Source organism: Temnothorax curvispinosus, unplaced genomic scaffold (assembly GCF_003070985.1).
Source record: "Temnothorax curvispinosus isolate PA1 unplaced genomic scaffold, ASM307098v1 QBEX01008784.1, whole genome shotgun sequence".
Classification (NCBI taxonomy): Eukaryota; Metazoa; Arthropoda; class Insecta; order Hymenoptera; family Formicidae; genus Temnothorax; species Temnothorax curvispinosus.
The window spans coordinates 1,169,664-1,194,182 of NW_020218564.1; the positions used below are offsets into that span (position 1 = coordinate 1,169,664).

General features: G+C 37.1%; 6 protein-coding genes across 13 annotated transcripts; 4 read left to right on the plus strand and 2 right to left on the minus strand.

Moving 5' to 3' along the window:
* Window positions 1-157: 157 nt before the first annotated feature.
* On the plus strand, window positions 158-4,808 carry LOC112458250. The gene is made up of 7 exons (XM_025021785.1): window positions 158-280; window positions 357-619; window positions 719-3,632; window positions 3,705-3,868; window positions 3,941-4,145; window positions 4,278-4,400; window positions 4,480-4,808. Exons 2-7 carry the CDS (start codon window positions 595-597, stop codon window positions 4,595-4,597), a joined length of 3,549 nt encoding a protein of 1,182 aa, XP_024877553.1. The 5' UTR covers window positions 158-280; window positions 357-594; the 3' UTR covers window positions 4,598-4,808.
* Window positions 4,809-4,869: 61 nt separating this feature from the next.
* LOC112458238 (leucine-rich repeats and immunoglobulin-like domains protein 1) lies at window positions 4,870-15,954 on the plus strand. 2 transcript variants are annotated; one of them, XM_025021746.1, is made up of 5 exons: window positions 4,870-7,545; window positions 12,289-12,733; window positions 13,307-13,621; window positions 13,786-14,118; window positions 14,245-15,954. In XM_025021746.1, the coding sequence occupies exons 2-5, from the start codon at window positions 12,290-12,292 to the stop codon at window positions 15,676-15,678; spliced, it is 2,526 nt and encodes an 841-aa protein (XP_024877514.1). In that variant the 5' UTR covers window positions 4,870-7,545; window position 12,289; the 3' UTR covers window positions 15,679-15,954. The 2 variants fall into 2 exon arrangements, with proteins under 2 accessions (XP_024877514.1, XP_024877515.1); XM_025021747.1 differs by lacking the exon at window positions 4,870-7,545 and having other exon boundaries at window positions 12,420-12,559; window positions 12,602-12,733.
* LOC112458239 (IQ and AAA domain-containing protein 1-like) lies at window positions 7,773-12,511 on the minus strand. Of its 4 annotated transcripts, none has more exons than XM_025021750.1 (10): window positions 12,419-12,511; window positions 11,907-12,168; window positions 11,606-11,758; window positions 11,412-11,545; window positions 10,995-11,255; window positions 10,560-10,861; window positions 9,869-10,409; window positions 9,571-9,770; window positions 8,997-9,245; window positions 7,773-8,225 (listed from the first exon to the last, which is right to left on the minus strand). In XM_025021750.1, exons 2-10 carry the CDS (start codon window positions 12,047-12,049, stop codon window positions 7,830-7,832), a joined length of 2,379 nt encoding a protein of 792 aa, XP_024877518.1. In that variant the 5' UTR covers window positions 12,050-12,168; window positions 12,419-12,511; the 3' UTR covers window positions 7,773-7,829. The 4 variants fall into 4 exon arrangements, with proteins under 4 accessions (XP_024877518.1, XP_024877516.1, XP_024877519.1 ...); XM_025021748.1 differs by having other exon boundaries at window positions 9,427-9,770; XM_025021751.1 differs by lacking the exon at window positions 8,997-9,245.
* A 948-nt stretch (window positions 15,955-16,902) lies between the features above and the next one.
* LOC112458240 (adenine phosphoribosyltransferase) lies at window positions 16,903-18,406 on the plus strand. Of its 2 annotated transcripts, XM_025021754.1 has the most exons (5): window positions 16,903-17,031; window positions 17,168-17,450; window positions 17,591-17,822; window positions 17,927-18,005; window positions 18,105-18,406. In XM_025021754.1, exons 2-5 carry the CDS (start codon window positions 17,368-17,370, stop codon window positions 18,245-18,247), a joined length of 537 nt encoding a protein of 178 aa, XP_024877522.1. In that variant the 5' UTR covers window positions 16,903-17,031; window positions 17,168-17,367; the 3' UTR covers window positions 18,248-18,406. The 2 variants fall into 2 exon arrangements, with proteins under 2 accessions (XP_024877522.1, XP_024877521.1); XM_025021753.1 differs by lacking the exons at window positions 16,903-17,031; window positions 17,168-17,450 and having other exon boundaries at window positions 17,457-17,822.
* A 138-nt stretch (window positions 18,407-18,544) lies between these two features.
* Window positions 18,545-21,709, minus strand: LOC112458276 (TBC1 domain family member 31). Of its 2 annotated transcripts, XM_025021844.1 has the most exons (5): window positions 21,303-21,709; window positions 19,945-21,188; window positions 19,380-19,849; window positions 19,073-19,299; window positions 18,545-18,921 (listed from the first exon to the last, which is right to left on the minus strand). In XM_025021844.1, the coding sequence occupies exons 1-5, from the start codon at window positions 21,343-21,345 to the stop codon at window positions 18,653-18,655; spliced, it is 2,253 nt and encodes a 750-aa protein (XP_024877612.1). In that variant the 5' UTR covers window positions 21,346-21,709; the 3' UTR covers window positions 18,545-18,652. The 2 variants fall into 2 exon arrangements, with proteins under 2 accessions (XP_024877612.1, XP_024877611.1); XM_025021843.1 differs by having other exon boundaries at window positions 19,945-21,708.
* A 326-nt stretch (window positions 21,710-22,035) lies between these two features.
* On the plus strand, window positions 22,036-24,509 carry LOC112458228 (DET1- and DDB1-associated protein 1). Of its 2 annotated transcripts, XM_025021726.1 has the most exons (4): window positions 22,047-22,189; window positions 22,444-22,582; window positions 22,651-22,712; window positions 23,846-24,509. In XM_025021726.1, exons 1-4 carry the CDS (start codon window positions 22,187-22,189, stop codon window positions 23,951-23,953), a joined length of 312 nt encoding a protein of 103 aa, XP_024877494.1. In that variant the 5' UTR covers window positions 22,047-22,186; the 3' UTR covers window positions 23,954-24,509. The 2 variants fall into 2 exon arrangements, with proteins under 2 accessions (XP_024877493.1, XP_024877494.1); XM_025021725.1 differs by lacking the exon at window positions 23,846-24,509 and having other exon boundaries at window positions 22,036-22,189; window positions 22,651-23,807.
* Window positions 24,510-24,519: the final 10 nt, after the last annotated feature.

Genomic DNA, 24,519 nt, shown 5'->3' on the forward strand with positions numbered 1-24,519 from the left:
TTAATATAGAGCCTATATTTATGCTTTTCGGCGGTCTAAAGGTTAAAGCTTCTAGCTCATTTTTTAGATCAGAAAGCTACCTATTTTAATAACATTAATAAATCTTTATTGATGATAAAATTAATGATTTTTTCTTTATGTTGATTCTTAAGATTCTTAAGCCACGTAAACCACGGCAACCGTTGCAAAATGTAAATTTTGATTCTTCGTCCAATGAGAACAGTCCAGCTGCATCAAAAGCTAAGAGACGTGTTAGTTTTGCGGAGAAAAAACATGTCAAGTAAGTCAACCTAGTCTTGTAATATTTAGCTACAACTCGCTCTCTTCTTGCTCTCTAATACTTTGTCACTCTGCAGAGAGTTTTGTCATTCTACTGAACAAGGAACTGTATGGGATAATACGTATGAAGAGCATGATTTTAGTTTAAAAGGATCTTTTGTAGTTGATCAAAATGCTCAAGTGGACGTGAAAGATAACGTCGCGTTATGTGCTTCTAATACGGACTGTATACATCGTCATTCTGAAAATGCGTCATGTTCAAATGACACCTATCTAGTAAATAATCACGTCGCACAAGAATCTGTCGCAACAACTATGGAAGAAGATGACGCGACAAGCTGTGAGTTAGATTTTGCTAATTCGGTCAAATCCACAGAATTATCTAATATATCTCAACTTGGAAATGTCGCCGTGGCAATCAAGTCTTATTTATTCAAAGGTCAAGCAATATCAAGCGGTATTGTTGCGTATAGCGACACAGATGAAGAATCGCCTGATAAAGAATCTCAAGCTCGGCAAACTGTAATGACAAATAAATTTCAAACATCTAAAAATATAAAATCAAGCAGTATTACTATATATAGAGATGAAGAAGACTATGCGGATAACGTTGCCAATAAATGTTATTCCAAATCGTGTTCCAACAATGTTAACTCTGACGTAGACGAGGCACATGTACAGGATTTGTCTATGGAGTTAACTGCACCGATACCTGCATTTTTATCATCGTCATACGCAGAAGAACAAAAGAAACAAAAACGTAATAATATAAATAATTTAGATACAAATTATACTACTAATTGCAATAATGTATCAATGGAAATTACCGAAGCTATACCAATATCTGCAAAGTCTCGTGCTTCTGATTTAGGACGTACCGAACAAGTTCCGACAATATTACAAAATTGTGAAAATACCAAATGGGATGCTGCCAACACTCACAACGCAACAGCTATGAACTGTGCCAATGATTCAATGGTATTAACGTCTGTAATACAGCCATTTAGAGATGCTACAGGCCGTGGCATATGTCGCACAAGTAATACAGCTTTCGACACTTCAATGGGACGTAGCAGTGCACCATTTGAAATATATGAAAAAAATGTCTGTGATGAAAATATACGTAAAAGAAAGGAAAGTTATCAAACTGATAAAACTGAAATTTTTAATGATGTATTAATGGACATGACGAAACCAGTAAGTACCATCTTGTTTTCAAGTGTTTATAATGAGGAGACGTCTAGAATGGACGAACCAATATCCAGAGATGATAGAACTATGTTCTTCCATAATGTATCCATGGAAATGACTAAGCCAGTATCGACAAAAAACAAACGAGAACGTGCTAATACAAACACTGGTAAATCATTATCTGAAGAAACGGCACATGGCGGAGAGGATGCAAATACGTCGATCTGCTTTAACGAAGGAACTAAAATATTATGCAAGTCTATGGAGCTTACTGAAGCTGTTCCAGCTCCTTTGCATTATGAAAGAATGTTTCCTGCTACACACGTTGCGCGATCTTTAAATAAAAATACATGTGAAGAGTATAAGAATGATGCATCAATGGAATTAACGAACGCAGTAAATATGTTACCTTTAAACCGTGACAAAGAGAATTTAAAAATTGATGAATCAAGATCGAAGGATGATAAAACTATGCTCTTTAATAATGTATCCATGGAAATAACTGCAGCAGTGTCGTCGAGAAACCAAAACGAGCGTACCCAGCCAATCATTTGTAAATCAATATCCAAAGAGAATAATGGAGAAAAAGATAGGAACGATTCAACCTGCTTTGACGAAGGAACCAGATTGTTGTGTAAATCTATGGAATTTACCGAAGTTGTCCCGATTTCTTTGCACGATGAGAAAACATTTAATACTACCCACACTACTACGCAATCTACATTTTCCCAAACATTACCAAAAACAACTTCCGTGCCTGCTGAAAATTCTGCGGGTGTAGCATTCCAAACTGACACGGCTGCAAATAAAACAATTCAAGATATATCAATAGAATTTACTGCTGCAGTCCCATCAACATTACAACTTTGGCAAGACGTGACGGTAAATCAAACGGAAACGTTGATTATTTCTAAAAATGATGACGTCCAACATCTAATGGCAAATAATAATCGAACAAAATCTAACAAGGGCGCAACGAAAGAAAATTTTATACGTTCAAGGGAAATTGTAGAAGCAGAGAATATTAGACCCAATGAATTATCTGACGATGTCGTTACTCAGTCTCCACCGGTTAATTTAGATCACTCTTTAAATGCGACCTTAGAAAATGCCAGTGGGGAAAAAAGACGGTCTGACGCAAGCGAAAGATCGTCGCGAAAAAGAGTTTGCAGTTCTTTTATAAAAGTTCAATCTTCTCAGGAGAATGATATACCGTCACTTCCGAGTGCTAACCCTAACTATGTAAATGATATCGAACGTACGGAGTGTTTTGTAAAGGATATAGCGGATCACACGCAGGTATCTGACTCAAATTTCAGGGATAGTCTAAACAAGATAAACGAACATGGATTTTTAAAGAAAACGTTGTCGAACAATAGTCTCACAGAGCTACAATCGATTACACCGCCATCCACGCTCTATTTGGACAACGAGGACGAAACGTCTTCCAACGTCCACGAACGTCAGCACGAACTTGACGCGTCGATCATCACTGATATACCAGTCAATATATCTGACCGATTAATATCAAGTAATATAACAGAATCCAAGTGTCTAAAAGAGAAACTAATAAATATTGAAAATAATCAATCGGAAGATTGCCACAGAAACACTGCGGTAGATAAAAATGAAGACAAGCAGAAAACTACGTGCCAAACGATGACAAAGACACGTATTAATGATAATCAACCTAATAAATCAACGTATTATACGACAAAGACGATTAATGAAGAAAGCACCGTGTCGATGAATTATAAGAATGGAAAAGCTCTAACGGTACAAGATATTAACCATTGTAGAGAAATTGAAGTAACAGATGAAGATCAAGTAGATGAAAGAGAACATACCCAAAGGAGAATAAACAAAGAGGCAAAGCTGCAGACGGATATTAAAATGAGAGAACAATATTCGGATAATAAAAGGCAGGAGAAGTGCAGTGATCATCTTGAAGGCACAGGAGCAGTACGTGAGGATTCTGAAGAAGGCAGAAAAAATTTAAATGATGAAGTGAAACAACAATGTATGGAACAAAAAAACGACGGTGCAATTAAAAAGCTCGTAACGGCACGATATAATACGATTGAGGATGTTGATGATGGATCTTTGACCGAACAAAATCCGTTTTTAACACTATCGCAAAAATTAGAAACGCATGCCGTAAGGTACATGTATATTTTTATTACATCTTCTACTATCGAAAAAGATTAAAGGGACCTAATGTTATTTCGTTATAGGGAAGATTGCATTTGGAATGTACACTATAAGAATATCGATAGGAAAATGATCGTTTTTGGTTTCATGTCAAATTCATTATTGATAGCGACATTCTTGTCATATGATTTTAATGACTCCGAAGAAAATTTAATTAAAGAAATCAAGATTATTTCTCGCGTTTCAGGTACGTATACAAATATTAATTAAAAGATAAAAAATTACAATAATTTTAATCTTATGTCTCTTTTTGTGATAGATGAGTCAGGAATATTAATAAGGATAGTTCACAAATTAATTCTAGAGAAAATAAACGTGGAAATACTTACAAACGTGTATAAAACTCATCAGGACATTCTTCCGATGTTAACGTTAATTTCACAAGATGTGAAATTAGCGATGGATTTCATGTTCGATTTGAGGCGTTTGGATGACCTGAACTTAATGGAGATTACTTATGACGAGTAATACGTTACAAATTTACATTAAATCGTGTCATATTACGTTACACCATACACGACATACGTATTTAAAATATTGTAATCAACATACATATACATCGACTTGACAAACGTGTAACACGTTGTTTATTTTAGAATTTCGTTCGTCTCTCGAAGCAAACGGATGGACATTATATTGAGAGTTACGATCAAAGTTAAACAGTTTGATAAACTCACTTTGAATGATATCAGTCTTCATTGTCTACTGGGTAAAATAAAGTAAGTGTTCACAAAGAGATAGCTCGGAATATAATAATTTACAAATTCGATAAAATTGGTTTTTTTTTTTTTTTTACAGAGAAGCAGACATTAAAAATTTAATTAAAAATGTAAAAAGAGACCATAAGTTCCTACGGAGGTATATGAATGATGTCAAGGATTATATTGATATAATGGAAGAGGCTCAAATAATCTAATGACCGAGAATGAAAAGGCTTCTGATTGAGCTTTTGACGAAGATATCGTTGTTTCCTTGCAATATTCAAGTTCAAGTTGGAAATAAAATAAATTTTTTAATGATTAATATTGTAAATAATCGTGCAATCATTCATATTCGATGCCATAATAACGTTTTTCTTATTTTTATATTACTATGTAAGTTGTATAACAAAAATACAGTATGCAAAATTGTTTAATACAATGCACAAAAATACAATATAAATAGAATGTATAATAATCGTATAATAATCGTATAAAAATGTTTTATATATATAACCAGTATGATTTCTCTTCTACTTTTTTGTGAACCACGTAAGAAATTATAATCATGGTAATATTACGGTTTCCCATACTTTTGTTTACAAATTCCTTAATTAAATTTTTTTGTCAAAAACTTTAATGAGACGTACGGCACCCTCGACATACTTTTCGTATTATACTATAACGTAACTGTATTGTGAGCAGACATAAACGTGCGAAGCAGAGAGGTCAATCAACCAATCAATATAGTTCCAATACAGCCAGTTCAGAGAATACAGCTTTTTGTGCAAGCACACAATCCTTGGACAGTATATCGTGCGAACGATCGTCTTTCACGGAATCTTATGACTTGACGTGGCGATCTTGAAAAACACTCGCCGTTCACAACCAAGCATTAGTAATGAACTTTGATCGTGGGATTGAATAATCTGAAGCTGCAAAACACGTTCATTAGAGTTATTATTTTTATTTAACCCCAACCTTTCGTATTGATTAATATTCTCTAAAATTTATTGCATTCATATTTGTATTATTTTTCTGAGTCAAATAAATCTTGTTTTTTGAGAGTACAATATTAAAAATATCTTACTCTAAGCAATACTACGTTAACAATGATAGTATAGAATGTGCTTTGACTTTTGGATATTATTAATTTCTTAAAATGTCTAAGATTAAATAACAGATTTATTAATTCGACTTGATGACGACAAATATAAATCATCGTCCTGACAATTCGACCATGGATTTTGGTGTATATATATATATATACATATATCTTCAAACGTACATCAATTTTAGAAGGATCTAAACCTATGATCGAAATGTTTTGGCGATTAATCTAACCAAAACCAAATAGTCGAATTGTCAGGACGATGATTTATATTCGTCGCCAGTTAAGTCGACTTAATGAATCTGTAGTTAATCATCACCGGCACTAGCAATATACTATCTATCTTTGTTATCTAAGATGAAATTCTTTATATACAAGCACCGTTTTATTTCCTGATTTGCATACAATGAACCTTAAAATTCCGACTGTCAATCGTGCTATTACTTAATTTTTCGTTACGATATAAAAAACTTTTGCCATTTTCGTTAGAAAGTCAATCAAGACACGTCTATTATACGTGTAAAATTACAAGAATTACGTTCGTGATATTAAAGTATCACGATTTTGTGCGATATCGAATTTTTATGCTGATTTTTAGACAATGTTCACGTTCTGGCGTGTTATAAACATCTCGAGCTTGTTAAAGAAGTTGGATTTTCTTTCACTGCGACTATGCCAGTCTCTTGCTACAGCGTGGGCGTAGAGGCCCGGTTTTACGTGATTTCGTAATGACGATGGCAAACAGATTTCCAGTATCAAAAGGCATTTCGTGAGGATCCTGAAGACCTTCGGGGGCCCCTACCATTCTACCTATCTACCTACCTACTCTCTCTTTCTCGTCCGCTTCTGCTTGATCTTCTTTCAGATTCTCATGCATACGAAAACAGCACATGCGAGGATCATTTGGTACTACTTTTCATACTTTTCGCGGATACATTAATAATTAGATGGAAAGACGTGTGTCATTTCATGTAAGTGGAAAATACAAGGATTTTTATTTTACAAAAAGTATTTTCTTATTAGCCGAATTGAAAAGTTAAGAACCTGTTAATCATCTCCTCTGATTAATCAAGTTCGTTGACGTTTTTAGTTTTTAGAATATTTGTCAGAGTTTTTGATATGCCAAAATTCAAGATTTTCAAAATGTGTTAGAAAAAACGTCGCTGTTTGGCATTTTAAGGGGTTTCTCTTTTTCCGTTGTTGTTCTCATTTTCGCTGTTGTCAATCGTGACGATACCTGCTCCAGCTCCGGTGGAGAGCCGGTACGGAGAGCGCGACTATGGCAAGTGGGCGTAAGGGCCGGGAGAGAGAACGTCGTCCCGTGTTCCATACATGGCTATGCTATGTGGAAACCAAGAGACAGAGAGGCGGACGGACCGACATGGACCGGGGGAGTCCCCACCGTGTGGACGGTGGAGGCGACGTTTTCTCGTCTCTCGAAACGGTTCCCGAGCATGCTCCTGACGCACCGTGCCTCGCAGCACGCATATCGTACAATCATTCGTACGATCATCCTAGTATTATTGTTCGAGCATTCGTGTCACCGCACGCTTCCTTCGAAGATGCGATGCCCGTTGATCCACGTGATTCGATGAGAGTTCACGTCCGATGACGTACGTGTGAATATATGTGACAGTGTATATCCTGGTGAACGGCGTTCAACGATCATCCGTGGATGTTGAGATCGTCACGTTGTGCTATTAGCGGAGATTCCTAGCGGAAAGAACTCGCGACACGTATGCGACAATATCGCGAGGGATAAAGTACCAAAGAGTACGCAGGGTCGAGCTTTTAACCATCGCAATATCATCAAACGTGACAGGACATAAGAACGATCCACGCAGACGTTCGAAGAAGGGATATGATACCAGGAAACGTCCGACGTCTCGAGGATTGATTCTTCATTGATATAGTAGAGCGTGCACGATGCACTCGCAAACACTTGACCGGCGTGGGTGCTACTGGGTTCCTCCTTCGCTTTGAGACCGAGGTCAGGTGTGTGGGAGGGTGCAAGGGTTGGCAACACGCTCGAGACTGGCACATTATACATTAGAGGTACGTATTTTATCTTCAGCGTTCTCCACGCATAATGTAGTCATTCATGAATATCTGTCTTTCCTACACAAGAATATTTAACGTAACATTTAAATAAAATATTTCCATTTTTTTCTGTAACAGATAAAATAGATATACATTTTATACTTATGGGCTACATTGTGATGAAACAAATGTTTATAATATGAATATATTTTTATATTGAGCGAAACTTTTACGATACCTACATTTATATCCGACAAACAAACTCGTCATCTTTTCGCGTTCAATCGCAAGCATCCTTCTTACGAAACTTTGGTTTTTCTTCTGGCAGATAGAGTGAGTTTTTCAAATTTATCGAGACTCTCCACCATCTCCGTCGTAGGATACTGATACGTCAATATCTCATTCATAATTTCTATCGGACTTAACGGATTGAATTTAAGAGTAATTCTTCGACGCAACGATAACACCTTCTCTACGGCTTGCCGGATAAAATTCAGAGGAATCCCGACAGACATCTTGGCCAAACAGGAGACATCGATATCGCGATCGACGCCGTGATATTTCATTAGTAGATTCTTATAGTACATATAAAGTGTGTTGTAATCGGTGGTAGGCACCCTTATAAATTTATCATGGAACTTGTTGAAACCGGCTGTCGCCTTCTGCGGTTCTTCGGACAGCGAAAGAAATAGTATCTGTTGGATAACGTCGTCATATTAATAATACGTAGCGTAATGAAAATCAGATTTCATTTATGTGCTTGATATTCTCTCAGTACTAGATGATCTAATAAATCTAGTACGTTATGTTTTACGTCTTATACAAATTTAAAAGTTTTAATAGAACGAAAAATGTATTAATTTTTCAAGTAAATATTGATCTGCTCAATCTCTATAGTATTGCGCCCGTAAGTAACAGTATCTGTGTTCGGAATCTTCAACACTCTAAATCCTACGTTAACTTGCCGCCACCTACGTCCTCACACGGCGGCCATATATACAGGTAGGAGGTGTTTCATTGATGAGCAACCTCGAGCGATCGAGATGAGAGATCTGAACGACGCAAGAGAAAGAGAAAGAGAGAGAGTCCCGTGTATGCGACTCGTCGAGGTGGCGGCTATTCATTCATATTAAAGAAAGAACTCAAACGGGAATAACAAGAATTTTACTAAGTGGGCGTTGCTCGATTGCGTATGCTTTGATACAGTCCTCCAATTTAGGAGTGTTACTCCGGAGTTCCCACGATATATATTTCTAATGGCTAAGGATCTTTTTATACGTATTATACTACGAAGTGTTGAGAATGATATAGATAGAACAATCGCACGATTAATAAAAAACAAATCATATGAGAGAAAAAGAACACGTAAGAGAGTAAAAAAAGGATTGTTTTCCAATCTCTCTCCCCCCCTTCTCTCTCTCTCTCTCTCTCTCTCTCTCTCTCTCTTTCTTTCTTTACAGCTTTACCTGGTCTCCCGACTTGATGCCTTTCATTAGTTTAACAAAATAGTTTGCGAATCGCTTGTGTTGAAGGTACTTTTCCTCTGGTGGAACTTTTTTCAACCAAGGTTTCTCGCCAGCATCGAGAAATATTATAGAAGGCGCGTAAACGCGGGCCACTTTAGAGATTATGTCGATGAGCCTCTGTTGCTTTTCCTTGCCCATATATTTACCAGTCAAGACAGGTGCTGATACATCGAAAAGTAATGCGCCAATCTTTGAAAGAAATAAATCAAGAATACATTCTATTTTAATTTATGATTTAATTATCATAAATTATTACAAAGAATTAAAAAAAAATTAAATCGTAGTAACATATTTTCAATATCTTTAACATAATAGGTACAATAGGAAGATATACACGAGAGAGAGAGAGGGGGGGGGGGGAAGAAGTCACCTCTGAGCAAATGACATTGGCAAGCGAAGTCTTTCCAGCTCCCGGTAATCCATAGATACACACAGAACGCACAAGCGGTGCAACTTGATGTGTCCCTTTGGAAATTAAAGGCAATATGCAATACTCCAAGACGAGCTGCTTTACCTCTCCGAGCCGATGCTTGAAATCCCGGAACTCGCGACGTGCCTCGTAATTTTGATAGGAGAGATCGCCAAACCAATCACGTAAGAAAATAGTTGGGTAGTTTCTAATGATTTTTGCTCGTAGAAGCTCGCTGAAGAGATCCTCGACGGCCACATCCTCCAAAATGTCCTTTTTTCTCTTCGTTCCGGTTTTGTCAATATCTGTGTCATAACACGTAATCAAAATTTCGAATTTTTATTTAAACATGATAGATAATGAGTGTGCAAACGTCTTAATTAAACAAGTTCTTATCCATCACTTTTGTCCATTGTTGGAATCGTGAATTTCTCTTTATCATATGCGTGATCCTTCAGTAATGCTTTGTTTAGTACGTCTAGCTCGGCCCTCATCACGTCGTCTACTATCTCCCTCATTTCGAGCTGCAACTCATAACAGAGTTTCTCGGTGATCAAATCCAGATATTCTCGCTCCGAAGGTTTTTCGCTGCGAAAACTCCAGTTTCGAATGAAATCGATGTTTGCTTCTTCCAAGCAGGAGAGAGCATCTGTTTGCGGCATTTTCCAACCAGGAACTTGGCTCTTGATAGGTTCAGCTTTGGGACGCGGTGCCATTTTCTCAGCTCTTCTGCCCTTTGCCTTGGCTTGTTTCTCTTTTTCTAATTTTTCCATTAGATATTCTTGCGGCGTCGAGGTCTGCCCGGTGACGATCAGCACGCTGCCACCAAAATCCGCCGCCGGAAACACATCGTAATGTCCTAACGCGTTGTACCAAACGACGAACCACTCATGAATCTCATCAGTGATGTCCTCCATTAATCCGGGGCCTCTGACTTTCAGGAGCTTTTGAAAATTAGTTGCTTTTTAAATCTTGATCCAATTATTTCTTTTTTATTTGTTTTTTTTTCCCTAATTTTATTTTTATATTTTTCTTTTATTCGTCTTTCTTTCATGATAATGCAATAAATCGGAACGTCTGTTTGGAAAATTTACCCTTGTACGTTCATCGCTGATCGCCTTCTTCGTGTGTGCATCGAACACGGGCATCAGAGCACGTCGCCGTTGAAAGTTATCATCATCCTTCGTGCGTGTTTTGCGGCATTGCCAGCTTGGTATCGTCATACCCAAAGCATCCTCGAGACGCGCGATTCGTTTTCTCATAGCTTTTCGAGAGGCATAACGTCGCCACGCGCGTTGTATCGTCACCGCTGACTTGATGTATCTGATGCGATCGATTTTTCTCGGTATTATCTCTCCGAACCTCACTTTTTTATTGTAATCGTATATACGTTTCACTACGAACGTAGCATCAATAATTAATAGGCAATCGTAAAAAAGTTGTTAGATATCTGATCAACATTACTTTTTTTTTATGCCACTACAGAGATTGTATTACAAAGGAAACTATATATATTTTTTTGCGAATACCATCTGCACCGTAGCAGCGTCCCTTTCTGGCTCTCTCATGACTCTGTATCAATAATATCGCGCTACGCATAATTCTTTCAGCAGCAAGCTTCGCTTCTCGGGCAGCTTTTTCCTCGGGCGATTCGCGGATTAACTCTACCTTCGAGGGTTGCATGATGCGCATTCTTCTTCGAGCGGCGCGCGTCTTCAATGTCTGATCTTCCATCTCGGACATACTCTCAATATGTATCTGTGAAAGGCTGCGTTCTCTCGTCTGTGGTACTAGACGATGAAATTTAAAAAATTTATTTAAACTTTTCAATTAAATTTATATAGATTATATTATAAAATTCAATTAATTCAATTAATACACTAATAGATTTCTTTCAACATTACAAAATTTTGTTATCGATAAGAAATGATAAACTAGCTATGGACCTTTGTGAGCACTCTCTATCAACTCTTGAATAAACTTGATGCGTTCCTCTACACGTTCTCGGCCAGACGCCGCGGCAAACAGCTCGATGTCGTCCGGCGTGAATTTCATTTGATTCAAAATATCGTCAGGCCATCTGTGCAGATAGTATTTCTTTATAAATTGATGCTACGTGAATGAGCAACGAAAAACGTACTGATAATCCATATAATCGAGCTTCACAATTTCCTTTTTATATTCTAGCATTCGCCCGATGGCACATTCTAACATCTTCTTAATTAACTCCCGTTTCTGTGTCTGGACCATTTGATCGTAACACATGATGAGTCTTCTTACAATATTGCGATATCTATAATACGTTAATTCAAATGATCAATCAATTATTTCAATGAAAAAGATATATATATATATATATATATATATATATATATATATATATATATACATATACATACACACACACACACGTGCAAGATGGTTTCACACACAACACATACCTCAGATATATAAATAACGCCGAATTTAAAGCAGCTCCTTTTTTTAACGGTGTGCTTTCTTGCAGTCTTCGTTCGAGTTCCAACAGCTTTTCCAAGTCACTTCTCGTGATAAGCCATAATTCGTTGTAATAAACGTGAGACATGGAATTTAAATATGCTTTTCACGGATATATACCGGTAGAATTTTGTAATTTACACTCGCAATTTGGCAACTTGACATTTCTAAATTGTGTGATTATCGGTGAGCGGTTGCGTGCGTCAACTAAAAACAAAATCGAAATTTTATTTTGCAGTATTACTTGTCCGGATCGTATGATGAAAAAAATATTTTCTGTTAGACAGATGACAGATAAATGTAATATGCCCAAATATCTCTTTCCAGAATGCCGAAATTATTTCGGGACCTACTCGTGTTAACATTGATAATGACAGCGTCATGTCTCGACGCGACAGAGGACACGGTCACAACAACGACAATGGAAATCTCTACATTGATAGCAGCATCGACGTACATTGATAGTACATCCATGAAAACGACGATCCCCAAGGAAAACGCCGTGTCGCCGTTGGCGACTATGGCAACACAAGACGATGGCATCTCGAAAAATCTGTCCCACGCATTACCGTCGTCATCGCCGTCGCCGTTGCCGTTGCCGTCGCCGTCGCCGTCACCGTCGCCGTCGCCGTCGCCGTCACCGTCGCCGTCGCCGTCGCCGTCTTTTTCCAACACTGTGTGGGAATGTCCGAATATCACAAAAGCGGGCGTGGAGTGTTCTTGCGATTTTCCACATACGCTCAGATGTACCGGCGATAGAACAGCACTGGAGGTAACTGCGAAACAACGGCAAAGGCGCGTGCCATTATATGTCAATTATATGTCAGGTGACAAATACTATTTATCATATAACAGGCGCGTGGCAAAAATATTTTTATTTCATAAAGTTTTCTCGGAAAAAATTTAAAAAATATCGCAAGATGAGCTGCAAGTTCAATCTTTATGTCATGTTACGCTTCGCAGCACACGCGAGGTCGTTACTTTTTAAAGCAACGGTCAAGAAGAGCGTGGGTGGTATAGACTGCCAATGAAATGCAAGTCGTATACATATATTATTATTCAAGAGTCCATTGTGCCCGCTTCTCTTTTCATCCCTTCTCTCTTCTCGGTTGCTTGATCTCTTATTTCATATATGTTGCTCGATAGCATCTGTTGTTTTATATCGAGTATCCTGCTGTTATCACGTGGGTTTGTTAATATTACACTCATAATGATCTTTTTTTTTTATAAATCTATTGAAAGAATATAAAATCAAAAGACGTGGATGTACGTTATAAAGAGATAAACGCGGGCACAACGGAAAGAATGAAGAAATTATTTCTATTGTCTCCATTGTTCCTCTTAGATCATCAGTGACCATTTGAAACATAGTCAGCCGGATACAATATCATTGCTGGATGTGACTGTGACGGGAATCTCTGTGTTGCCGGCACATTTCCTCGAGGATGTCGCACTTCACGGATTAGTCGTCTCCACTGGCGAGCTGCGGCACGTTCATGAGCATGCGTTTACCGCGCTGGCGCGACCGTTACAAGCGCTAGGACTGCCCAGCAATCTCCTAGATTCGGTTCCCACGATCGCATTGTCATACCTGGTCGGTCTAGACCGATTGGACCTGTCTCACAACAAATTAAAGACATTAGAAGCGGACTCGTTTAAGGTACGCGTAACTGCGAGAAATTTGTGAAATAAAGTATTTTATAATTTTTACATGAATAGTTGTTAATAAAAAAAGAAAGAGACGACTATTCACATAATGAATATTGTTCATAAAGTTTCGAGAGAAGATTGATTAAAGAATAAGAAAAACATTCTCTGTTTCAGGGACTATCAAATCTGACTTATCTAGACTTGTGTGACAATCTGCTATCACAATTGTCGCCGCAGGTTTTCCTGACATTACCGGCATTGCGCTCGCTAAGAATGCGTGGAAATCGTCTGAGCGTTTCCGCCTTGTCTGCATTGAGAGGTTTGAAGCGCTTGGAAGAGCTAGATCTGTCAAACAATCTACTGCTGGGTCCAATGGGCCCCACGTTATTGCCACAAATGCCCAAACTACATTTCCTCACAGTCTCAGAAAACGGTCTCGTCAACGTTCAGCAGGGAGCTCTCATGGGTCTCGGAAATCTCACTTATCTGAGTTTGAGTCACAATCAAGTGAGTGTGTTTGTTTGAAAAGTTACAGCCAAGTTCAAGAGATGATTCATATTTCACGTAATATGAAAAAAATTATGAACATTTTAAAATTATTTTATACAAGTTGATAAATATTGTGATTCGCAGATTGACGTGTTAGAGGATCATTCGTTCAAGTACCTGTCGACTTTGACGCGACTGGATCTGGCCAACAACCGCATCGTCGCCGTGTCCGGTGCTTCCTTAGCTCATTTAGAGAACGTGATTAGTTTAGATCTAACGCACAACTTTCTGCGAGCGTTGACGCGCGATCTGGTGGTGCCATTGAAGAATTTACAGGACCTACGATTGGACGACAATGACATCACAATCGTAGCAAACGATGTGCTAACGTCCGAGCTGCACCTCAAGAGACTCTCCCTCGCTGACAATCCGTTAAATTGCGATTGCACCTTGCTGGAGTTTGCTACGTGGCTGGCAAACTCCAGCCTGACGGAGGAGGACAAGTCATCGGCGGTGTGCGCGACACCGCCCGTTCTGGAGAACGGCATTCTAACGCAAGTACCGCCGGGCAGTCTGCTTTGCGGCGAGCCCACCCCGCCCATGATGACCCGGGTTGACGCAAGTGCGCCTGTAGCAGGTGCACAGCTAAGTCTCAAAGAGTTTCGCTACGACGACGCGACCGCCGGTATCACGTTGTTGTGGCACGTGGAACAGTGCGCTGAACGTTACACTTGCGACTCGCTCATCGTCTATGAAACACGCGGCGACAGCGAGATTCTAACGGAATCTAGCCCGCTGCACTGTGACTCTCGAATGATGCGAGATCCCTGCATCCTGCCAGTCACCATACCAGCTTCCCTGCATCTACAATTGAGTCACAAATACCGTTATTGTGTAGTTTTATTGGTATCTACTGTCTACGACGCGGTGTCCCTTGGTCTCGGTTGTAGCGACGTCATCGTTTTAGAGAAGACCCAGCAGCGAGCAGGGACAGAAGATTTCTCGTCTTCGTCTCCGACGTCCACGCAGATATCTCTTGATTCATCGTCACGGATCACCGGCGTTCACGTAAACGTATCTGACAAGAGCTACCTGCACATTGGTGTAGTTCTCTCCGGAACGACAAAAGACACGACTTTGTCGTCGACGAGCTGCCAACTGTCCGTCATCGTATTTGACGAGGTTTCCACGGTGCATCAACGGAGGCTTACGTGTAGCGCCACATCCGTCATCGACGTGCAAGTATCGTTGCCAGGTTATTACAGGGTGTGCGCCAGTCTGGATGACCTCACCAACGTTATCGTTATGTCCAGCAACTTGGTGGCGGACGACGAGAGGTTCCGTTGCGTTGACGTAGTCGAGCAGAGTTACAGCAGGCGGAACGTCGAGGTATTCGTCATTATGGCCGTGATCGCTGCAACCGGTGTTCTCCTCGTTATCCTCGCTGTACTCGGGAGAACGCTCGCAAGGCGTTTGCGGCACCCGAGAATACAGGCGCAATGTTTCCTGCCGGCTCAGGAGTTTGAAATTACCCATAAAGCTCATTACATCAAACTCCTGGCAACGACAAAAGTTTAATAAGAACGATATTGATGACCGCGGTATTGAATATAATATATTGTTTGCAGAATTAAAAAATGGAGATATAGAAGCAAAACTCGCAATTTTTTCTCCTTCTCCAACGAAATATTTCCAGTTAAGATACGAGTATCATTAATTTATTCTTCATGTTTTACACCCTGCGTGAGTTTTCAGACAAAAAGTATGCAAGCAAAAACTAACTTCAGTTGAACATGTATTAGTTGATTAAATGTTTATTTCACATTTTTTATTTTATTTTACATTTTTATTTTACATATAATCTGTTGAGATGTTCTTTTCTTTAATTTTGCCAATAATTTTGAAAAATGGAAAAGGATTCAAGTTTTGCTTTTATATGCCTCGAATGTATTTTAAAATTAAAATTAAAGATTGATCTAGATAAAATATATGTATAATATGCAAGGTGAGCAAATATAAGCAACTTTATCTACTTTTAGCAACTATATGAGCCTTTTTCTACGAGAATAATGCAATGAGTAACGCACGTGAAGATTTTCTCGACATTTAATGTTTTTATATATTTAATAATTTAGTATAATATATAGATTCGACACATGCGCACACACATACAAATGTTTAACTCGGAGGGAAGGTATCTTCTCATTTTGTAACATATACATATACGCATTGATACGTGTTACTGTAAATATGTTTATTTTTATCGTTTTTAATACTTACAAACACGTCGCGTTTATTACTATTGTACAGTAATAAATATATATACGTACATACTATTATATTATATCTAGCAGTTGATTCGTTTTGTTTACTAAATATCGAGAGGTGCACAAGTGTGTGCTTCTCGTAGACAAATGAGAGTATGAATAAACATTTGTTTAATATATATACTTTGTGCCGTCCTTTTTTCTTTTTTTCCTTTTGATATAAATGTAGGATAAAATATATATCATCTGAAATATTACCTCAAGCTTTATCGTTCGCGTTATATGTATATCTCTGCACGAAAATTTTTAAAATAAACACAATATGCAGCGTCATCTTCAAGAGAATCGAGCAAATGTCTAAATCATTTTTGGTAGTTTGCTTTATCGACAATCGATTCGAATGTCTGCTAGTCGGCGATAGGCGTGATGGCGTGATAAAGATAAGTGATGGTGAAGGGTGGTGAAGGGCGAAGGGGGTTGAGGAGGTCTGTTTTCTATTGCTGTATGAGTGAGATAGGTGAGATATGTTTGGCACGTTGGCAAGAGCGAGAAGCGAGAAGAAAAGTTGTAGGTTGTAGTGGTTGCAGTGCAGTTCAGTGTTCAGTGCGCAGCGATAAAAAACAGACCCAAGATCCAGATAAGATGACGTTGATGACGGCAACCTGTATGTATCCCTGCCCCTGCCCCTGCCCTGGATTATCTGGAATGCCTGGATGCGGGCGATCTAGGCATATGCAGGTTACTCGAAATTCGAAATTTAAACATTTACAAATAATCTGTTTTTTTTTTTCATTCGTCAGTATCACACGTTTTATTTGCCATCGTTAAAAGTGCCTTGATAAAATAATTCAATAATGTAAGAATAATGGTCGAAATATCATATATATGATAGACCTTTATTAATGAACTCTTTTAATCACATTGTCAATTTTACGTGTATTTCGACACATTCCATTTTATTACCATTACATCAAGTTATCAAGGATACACGTATTATACAATGGATAAGAATGATAAATTGGAAATACTGAAAAATGCTATAAAGAGTTATCCCGATTTTCCTGAACCTGGGATTATTTTCCGGTAAGTGATCAACAAAGCGACGGAGAGAGATGAGCTCAAAAACGACACAAGATGATAGAACGTATTCTGATTTTATACTACGTACCACCAACTACTCACTTTATTATATTTATCTTATTATGTAATCAATTCATTTTCAGAGATATATTTGGTGTGTTTCACGATATTGTTGCATTACGAGCGATGAAAGATTTAATTGTGGAGCATATTTTAGTTCTCGAAGTCGATTTAATTGTAGGATTGGATTCGCGTGGCTTCCTCTTTGGTCCTATGATTTGTATGGAATTGGGCAAGCCTTTCTTGCCTATTAGAAAAAAGGGTAAACTTCCAGGCAAGGTCACCCAGCAGAAGTATGCGTTAGAATATGGAGAGGTATGTCCAGAATATGTGTGTATGGTATATATATATATAATATATTTACAAATTTATTACAACGTACTTGACATATATAAATAGACTTTTCTTCATCTTTACAGGCTACATTTGAATTGCAAACAGAGTTTATTAATGAAGGGACCAGAGTGCTAGTTGTTGATGATTTACTGGCAACTGGAGGTAAAATAAAATTATATTACAATAAATATATTGTTTAGAGTTTAGAACATACATATAAATAAAGATAATATATCAAGTAAAAAAATTTATTATTTAAAGGTTCCATGGCTGCAGCAGTGCAATTACTAAAATCGGTAGGCGCTGATGTACGTGAATGCTTGGTAATAATGGAGTTGACTCTGTTGAAAGGTCGGGATAAGCTTAGCGCACCTGTCCACTCCTTCGTACAATATGATCGTTAGCAGATACGTTTCAATATTTGCAAGTACAAATATGCGGTCTATAGATAACCAAATGTAAAATCTTACGTTTTTAACACGGCAACAAGATGCCCTGTATTGTACCTTCTTGCCACGTTGAAATAAAATAGATATTTTTCTATATGTATACATACACACGTATATAGTATAACATACAATATATATGCATATATCCGTACGATGTGAAATTTATATATACAAATTTTTTATATTTTGTATATTATAATGTAAAAAGATGTAAAGATGGTGATTTATAAAAATATACAAATAATTTTCGAGGAAAGAAAAAATATATACAACAAATTAAAATATATTTCTCGTGTGTGATACGTGCATTAAAATATTATTTGATTTTGCCTAAACTTTCGCCGTGCAAAAAAGTACGTTCTAACTAATCTCCATCTCTGATTTATGAACGTTTAGTGAATTCAAAAACCTTAGTACTTCATACTCGAGCATCGTTACATCTCGCTGCAACTTTTTATAATTTTTTGAATTAACATCTTCCACAATCTTGTATCGGTTACATTCCTGTTTTCTTTCAGATAGCGAATCAAGATCTTTATACGAGTGATGACAAAATTTTTCCTTTTCTGCATTTGGTAGCACGTTCCACTTGAAATTACTTACATGGTCTTGAAAGCATTTTTGTACCTCTGAAATGAAAGCATTCGATTACGTATTTCTTTGTAATATTTATAATTTGACTAACGTATAATCTAAATTGAAAATACTGAGATTGGACTGACAATGAGAAAACATAAGGACGTGAAAGAAAAAAATATATAGGAATAAAATATATTTTACCATTTAGTCTTGTTTCATGAGGTTGTTTTGCAAAAGCCTCAGTCTCCGCATGTACGTTTCTTTTTTCAAAATCTGCACGCCTACGATTATATTCTTGCAACGTTTGTTCCTGCATTTTTAATTTTTCCAAATCTGCACGGCTAAGGTTTTCGGTAAGAAATTTTGGATATTCTTGCAATATAAATGAAGGATAAGGTCCACTGTGATTTACGTGCGATAGTTTATCCCTGAAATAATAATTTTAAATACTAATATTCCAACGTGTCATTAGCTCTTTTATGATATTACGATGTGTCTTCTATATTACCTCAGATAACGCGTAGGATGCACTCGTTTCGATATCTTCTGGTCTATTTTTCTTGCAATCTCTAACAAATCTTTGGCTCTAATATGACTTTGGGTGCTGTAAAATGCTTTGACATCTCCAGATGACTTTATTAAAGAAATTACCGTGTCTCTCAAACAGATATTATACGCAATGACACACATCACGAGCAGGGAAGGTTTTTGATAAGATATTAGATGATCCCACAAAAACAACCACTCGTCTCCCGATAGTACCTCGCTCATCGCAGTTTGAAGTAATGGCCACGCATATTCCCTACTTGTGATTCCATGTTCGCAAAAGATATTCAATAGCATAGGGTCAGTCTCTAGGAGAATATTCTCACAAATTCCCAAAATATTCAGTGGTGGGAAAGGATGGTATTCGAACCACTTTTGACAATAGTTTAGTAGTATACTTAAAATCAACTCAAAGGCAAGTAAGGGATCTTTCTGAAACAAATAAACATATTTCAGCATGCTTTAGAAAGCATTCTAAATTGAACAAAATATATCTGGTTTGAAACGCGAAATAAGGAGGTACATACCTGAAATGCCATAAGAAATGGGAAAATTAAGTTAGGAAGAAACAGACTCTGTCGTAGCGGAGGACACCATTGCAACAAGCACGCTAGCGTCATGGCCAACAATGACGCTTTGCTTTTATCTGCCAAGGGAAGACTTTTTAAAGTATTCACGGCAAATCTCCCTCGCGTCACCTTACTTGCCAAGGCAACATATGCGTTTTTATTAGCTGGTAATTTTAAAATAGTGGACCAAATTATTGTACGATACTTTTGCGGATATTCTCCAAATTCCCTCAAAATAAGCATTAATCGTTTCATATTTAATTCTTGCTTCATGCTTTGTCTAACGCCGTCCAAGTGATGACTCGATTCGTGCCCACGCACTCTATATGGCTTTACGAACCTGTTGTCGGGTTGAGGACCGTTTTTCGAAATTATTTTATCCGTGTACATAATATTTAAACATCCTTCCTGATCTATATACGCCATGTATCTACCGGTAGATGAAATTACAAATTTTTTAATCCTACCAATAGGCCGAGGTATCTCAAGAAAAGTTAATGCATTTATATCACAAAGTTGAAGAGTACATTTCGAGGATAAAAATGCAAGGATTTTATTTGCTCCACCCTCTAATGGGCCGGGAATGACCGATAATTGTTTTGCTTCGACAAACGTATTAGGCAAACTTAGTTTCTTTAATAAACTCCAATCGTATGTATTAAGAATGCTTATGTTTCTCATACCACCCATTATCATAGCTCTTCCATCTTTCGTGAAGATAAAATCTTTGATATAATTTATTCCAAATATCTTTGTATCAATTTTGGTATCCTTGTGCAACTGTCTCATGGTCCAGACCTGCATGGTGTCGTTGTGATAGAGCACGACGATATGACCGACGTTTGAGAAGGCAGCTTTCTTGATAGTGTTCCGTACCCCAACTTTTAATTGATGAGCTTTGATATAAGATTTCAGATCCCATATTATTACTTCGTTTCGAGAGCTCGTTAGACAATGATGCTTGTAAAAGGAAACGTGTGTCGGTGGTAGTTTGTGGCCGGACAACAAACAAAACTCATTCATGTCCGTATGAAGCTTCGAAACCTTTATGTCACCGGTATCGAATCCTATCAGTATTTCCTCCGTGCACATGGGATTAAATGCCAGAAAGGTAGGTCGGCCGATTTTGCCCAGTATTTTGCAACACGGAACATCTCCAGCTCCAGGCAATTCGATGTAGTATAAGTATCCTTTGGTGTCGACTACAATCAGGGCGTCTTCGTCACGATCGAAAGACATTTGTACAAAACTGAGCCTAGCTGTGCAACGTTCCTTTTCAACATTGGCTCTAGGCTGACATTTGTAACTGTCCTTACTTTTAATTAACTTATTCCAGCCACTATTGTACATAATAGACATAATATTGTGTGATAGTGTCTTCAATCGTGCAAAATAACATCTGTCTCGAATGATCTACACGTGATGTGATACACAACTCATTTTCTATCTATGCAATACTTGACAATGACAATTAATATTACATCCAGTTGATCCAGTTGTGTCAATACTGTCAACTGTCAATAGTGTCAATAAATAATGGCTCTTACACACAGAATGCGGTAGCCCCGGTAACTAACATGAACTAACAGCATTCTGTATCTGTATTCTGTGTGTAGGAGCCATGTTACAATGTGTGTTCCGAAACTCGTCGAAAAATAGTGTTTTCACCTTTAACCTGCAAACAGCTATCAGCTATATTGCGAAATTGTGAGTGTATGTACGGGTTTTAATAATTAAATATAAGATCCGACTTATATGAATATACCGGCCTGTGTATGTATGTATGTATGTAATACTAAACTGTATAATTACCATATATATATATATATTGCACATATATGTATACCGTATGTATTGGAGGATTCACATTGCGTCCGATCACGTCCGATGTTCGACGTACGACGATCCGACATCCAATAACAGAATTTATTATTAGAGACAAAAATTTCCTATTGGATGTCGGATCGTCGTACGTCGAACATCGGACGCAGTGTGAATCCTCCATATGTATAAGAGGGTAAGAGGCATAAAACGATGTTCGCGAGTGCCTTCTCATCGAGTGCGATATTCTATGGCTTTTTATGGCGATTGACGACAGACGATGGTGGTCTCGTACGTCTCGTATCACGTTGGTCGCCTAAAAATCTTTTTTTTATGTGAATAATCTCGAATCTTGCAGCCAACAGATCATCTATTTATAATGGTGAGAAATGATTCTTTAACTGTGTAAATTGCTACTTAATTTTTTTATTGTTCACACGTATATTCTACTATATTATACCTCGGATCTTGCAAGCGTGCGTGCGAGGAATGTTTATATCGAGAGAAATACATATTTTGCAAAGTCTCAAATGTTCTCAGAGTTGCTAAGCTTTATCTTTCCCACGGTACCTAAATGTAACGTAATATTATCGAACTTTGCTCTTACATGAGTTTCGTATGAAACTCTCTTTGTAGTCTGTTGCTGAATTTCTAAAGGGCCTTCCGTCACACGATGAAAACAATTTTGCAAATTTTCATACCGATAACGGAAATCGGACATGTGTCAAAAGACCATCGGTCTATCTTCCTACTAAAGATTACCCTTCCGAACAAAGTAAGTAATTATAGTATGAGATATATATTCTCCAATACATACATTAGCTAATTTCTTTATGTTTACAGTTATAGTTACTGAAAAGACAACCATTTTATTGAGGTATCTTCATCATCAATGGGATAAGAAGGTAAAAAGCACGTGGAACACATATGTGTATACTGCTGCAAAATGTAAAGACGCTATGAGACGTACTGGGATACAAGTTTCCGTGTATATTAAACGGCGTAACGTAACGAATAGAAAGATAATTATTAAAATATATATGTAAAATAAACTGGTGATTCGACAACCACGTTTTAATTTGAACAAAATGAAGGATTTTGAGTTGGGCAAAATTGATAAGATTCTTTGAAGAGCAAGAGAACATTGTAATTAAATAAAACTAGTATACTTTTCATATTAGTAACGAACAGATCCGCCTTTATTCTAAGCTACCTTGATCATTTTATTAGGTAAACTCAAATATTTTGCTTGCTACACGATCTTAATCCTTGGGTCTTCTTGATCTCAGAATCTCAGGATATATAAAATTATAACTTTCACGTCGCCAACATTAGTAATGCTTTTCATTTTGAATGTAGCTCTGTCAAGTTTTTCACACATTTTCTGTAAAATTGATGTGTCAATCTTGCAGTCTGACTACCTGTATTATTGCGTTGAAACGTATAATTTTCTTCATTACAGTTTTGAGTTAGTTTTATAATTAATTTGAAATAATTATTACTTTTTACGTAACTACTGTTAAATTTGGTTGTAATCAGCACCTACTTATTTTAGCTCTTTTATCATATGGACAACTCAAAATCCTTTCTTCTTTTTAGAGATTGTAAAAAAATAATATTTCCAAACGTCCAGAATTGGACCGTCCAAAAATTATATTATTTTTATTAATGAATATTATGTACCTCTATATTTTCTTTTTTTTTTTTCCAACGAAGATAACAGAGTAAATTTTGCTATTTTGTCTTTTCAAATATTTTACTTGTATCACTCTTTTTAACAAATTTATTTAAACTGTAATTATAATATATTTCATTGCACGTTATGTAGAACTAAATCCGTCAAAGCTTTGTTTTTACTTTATTTTAAATTATACAGGTACAAAGGGATTGATATGATAGGGAGGAGTGCTTTATCATTTTTTATCCAACACTATATATAGTTATAATATTATTTAGTAATTAAGTATATCGCTATAAATATTTTTATTAAATACGTGTTTACCGTGATATTTTTAATCACAAATATGAAACTTTATAGAATGCAGATAGAAAAAGAGAGTTCTTGTCTACCAATGGGGATTCCCAAGATGATGCATCTACGGTACGCAGTAAAAGGCCACGTCTCGACCTGAATAACAGTCTTTAAAATATGTTACATTTTTCATACAAACGTTTCTTGGATACGTGATTGATTGATTGGATACGCGATACAAATCACGTATTCACAGACGGACATATTTATGGTACATGGCTTCATCATTGCTTTTATTTATGCAAGTAAAATGTACCACTTTTGACATCATCTTTTAGTTGATGCATTCGTGGTTCTGATTTTATTTAAGAAAAAAAAAGTATACAGAATACGATAAAATGATGTGCTCTGTACATATCGTGATTAATTTTTTATCGCATCCACTCTTTGCCATCTCTATTGTTATCGGTTATGTTAAATACTTGAGTTAATGTACCACGTGTACGTGAAAGAATACGTGTATTGGTTCGTCCTCCTCATCCTCCTCTTCATAGACATTATTTATTACAGAGAAAAATGAATCTTAGTTGTTAGAGATAGCATATATGTTTGCGAATAAAGTCATTATTTCCAGTTTGTAAAGCATTTATCTTGTAATAAGACAAATTGTAAATTTTTTACACAGTATTTATTATATTATAATCGGTATATATATATATATATATATATATATATATATA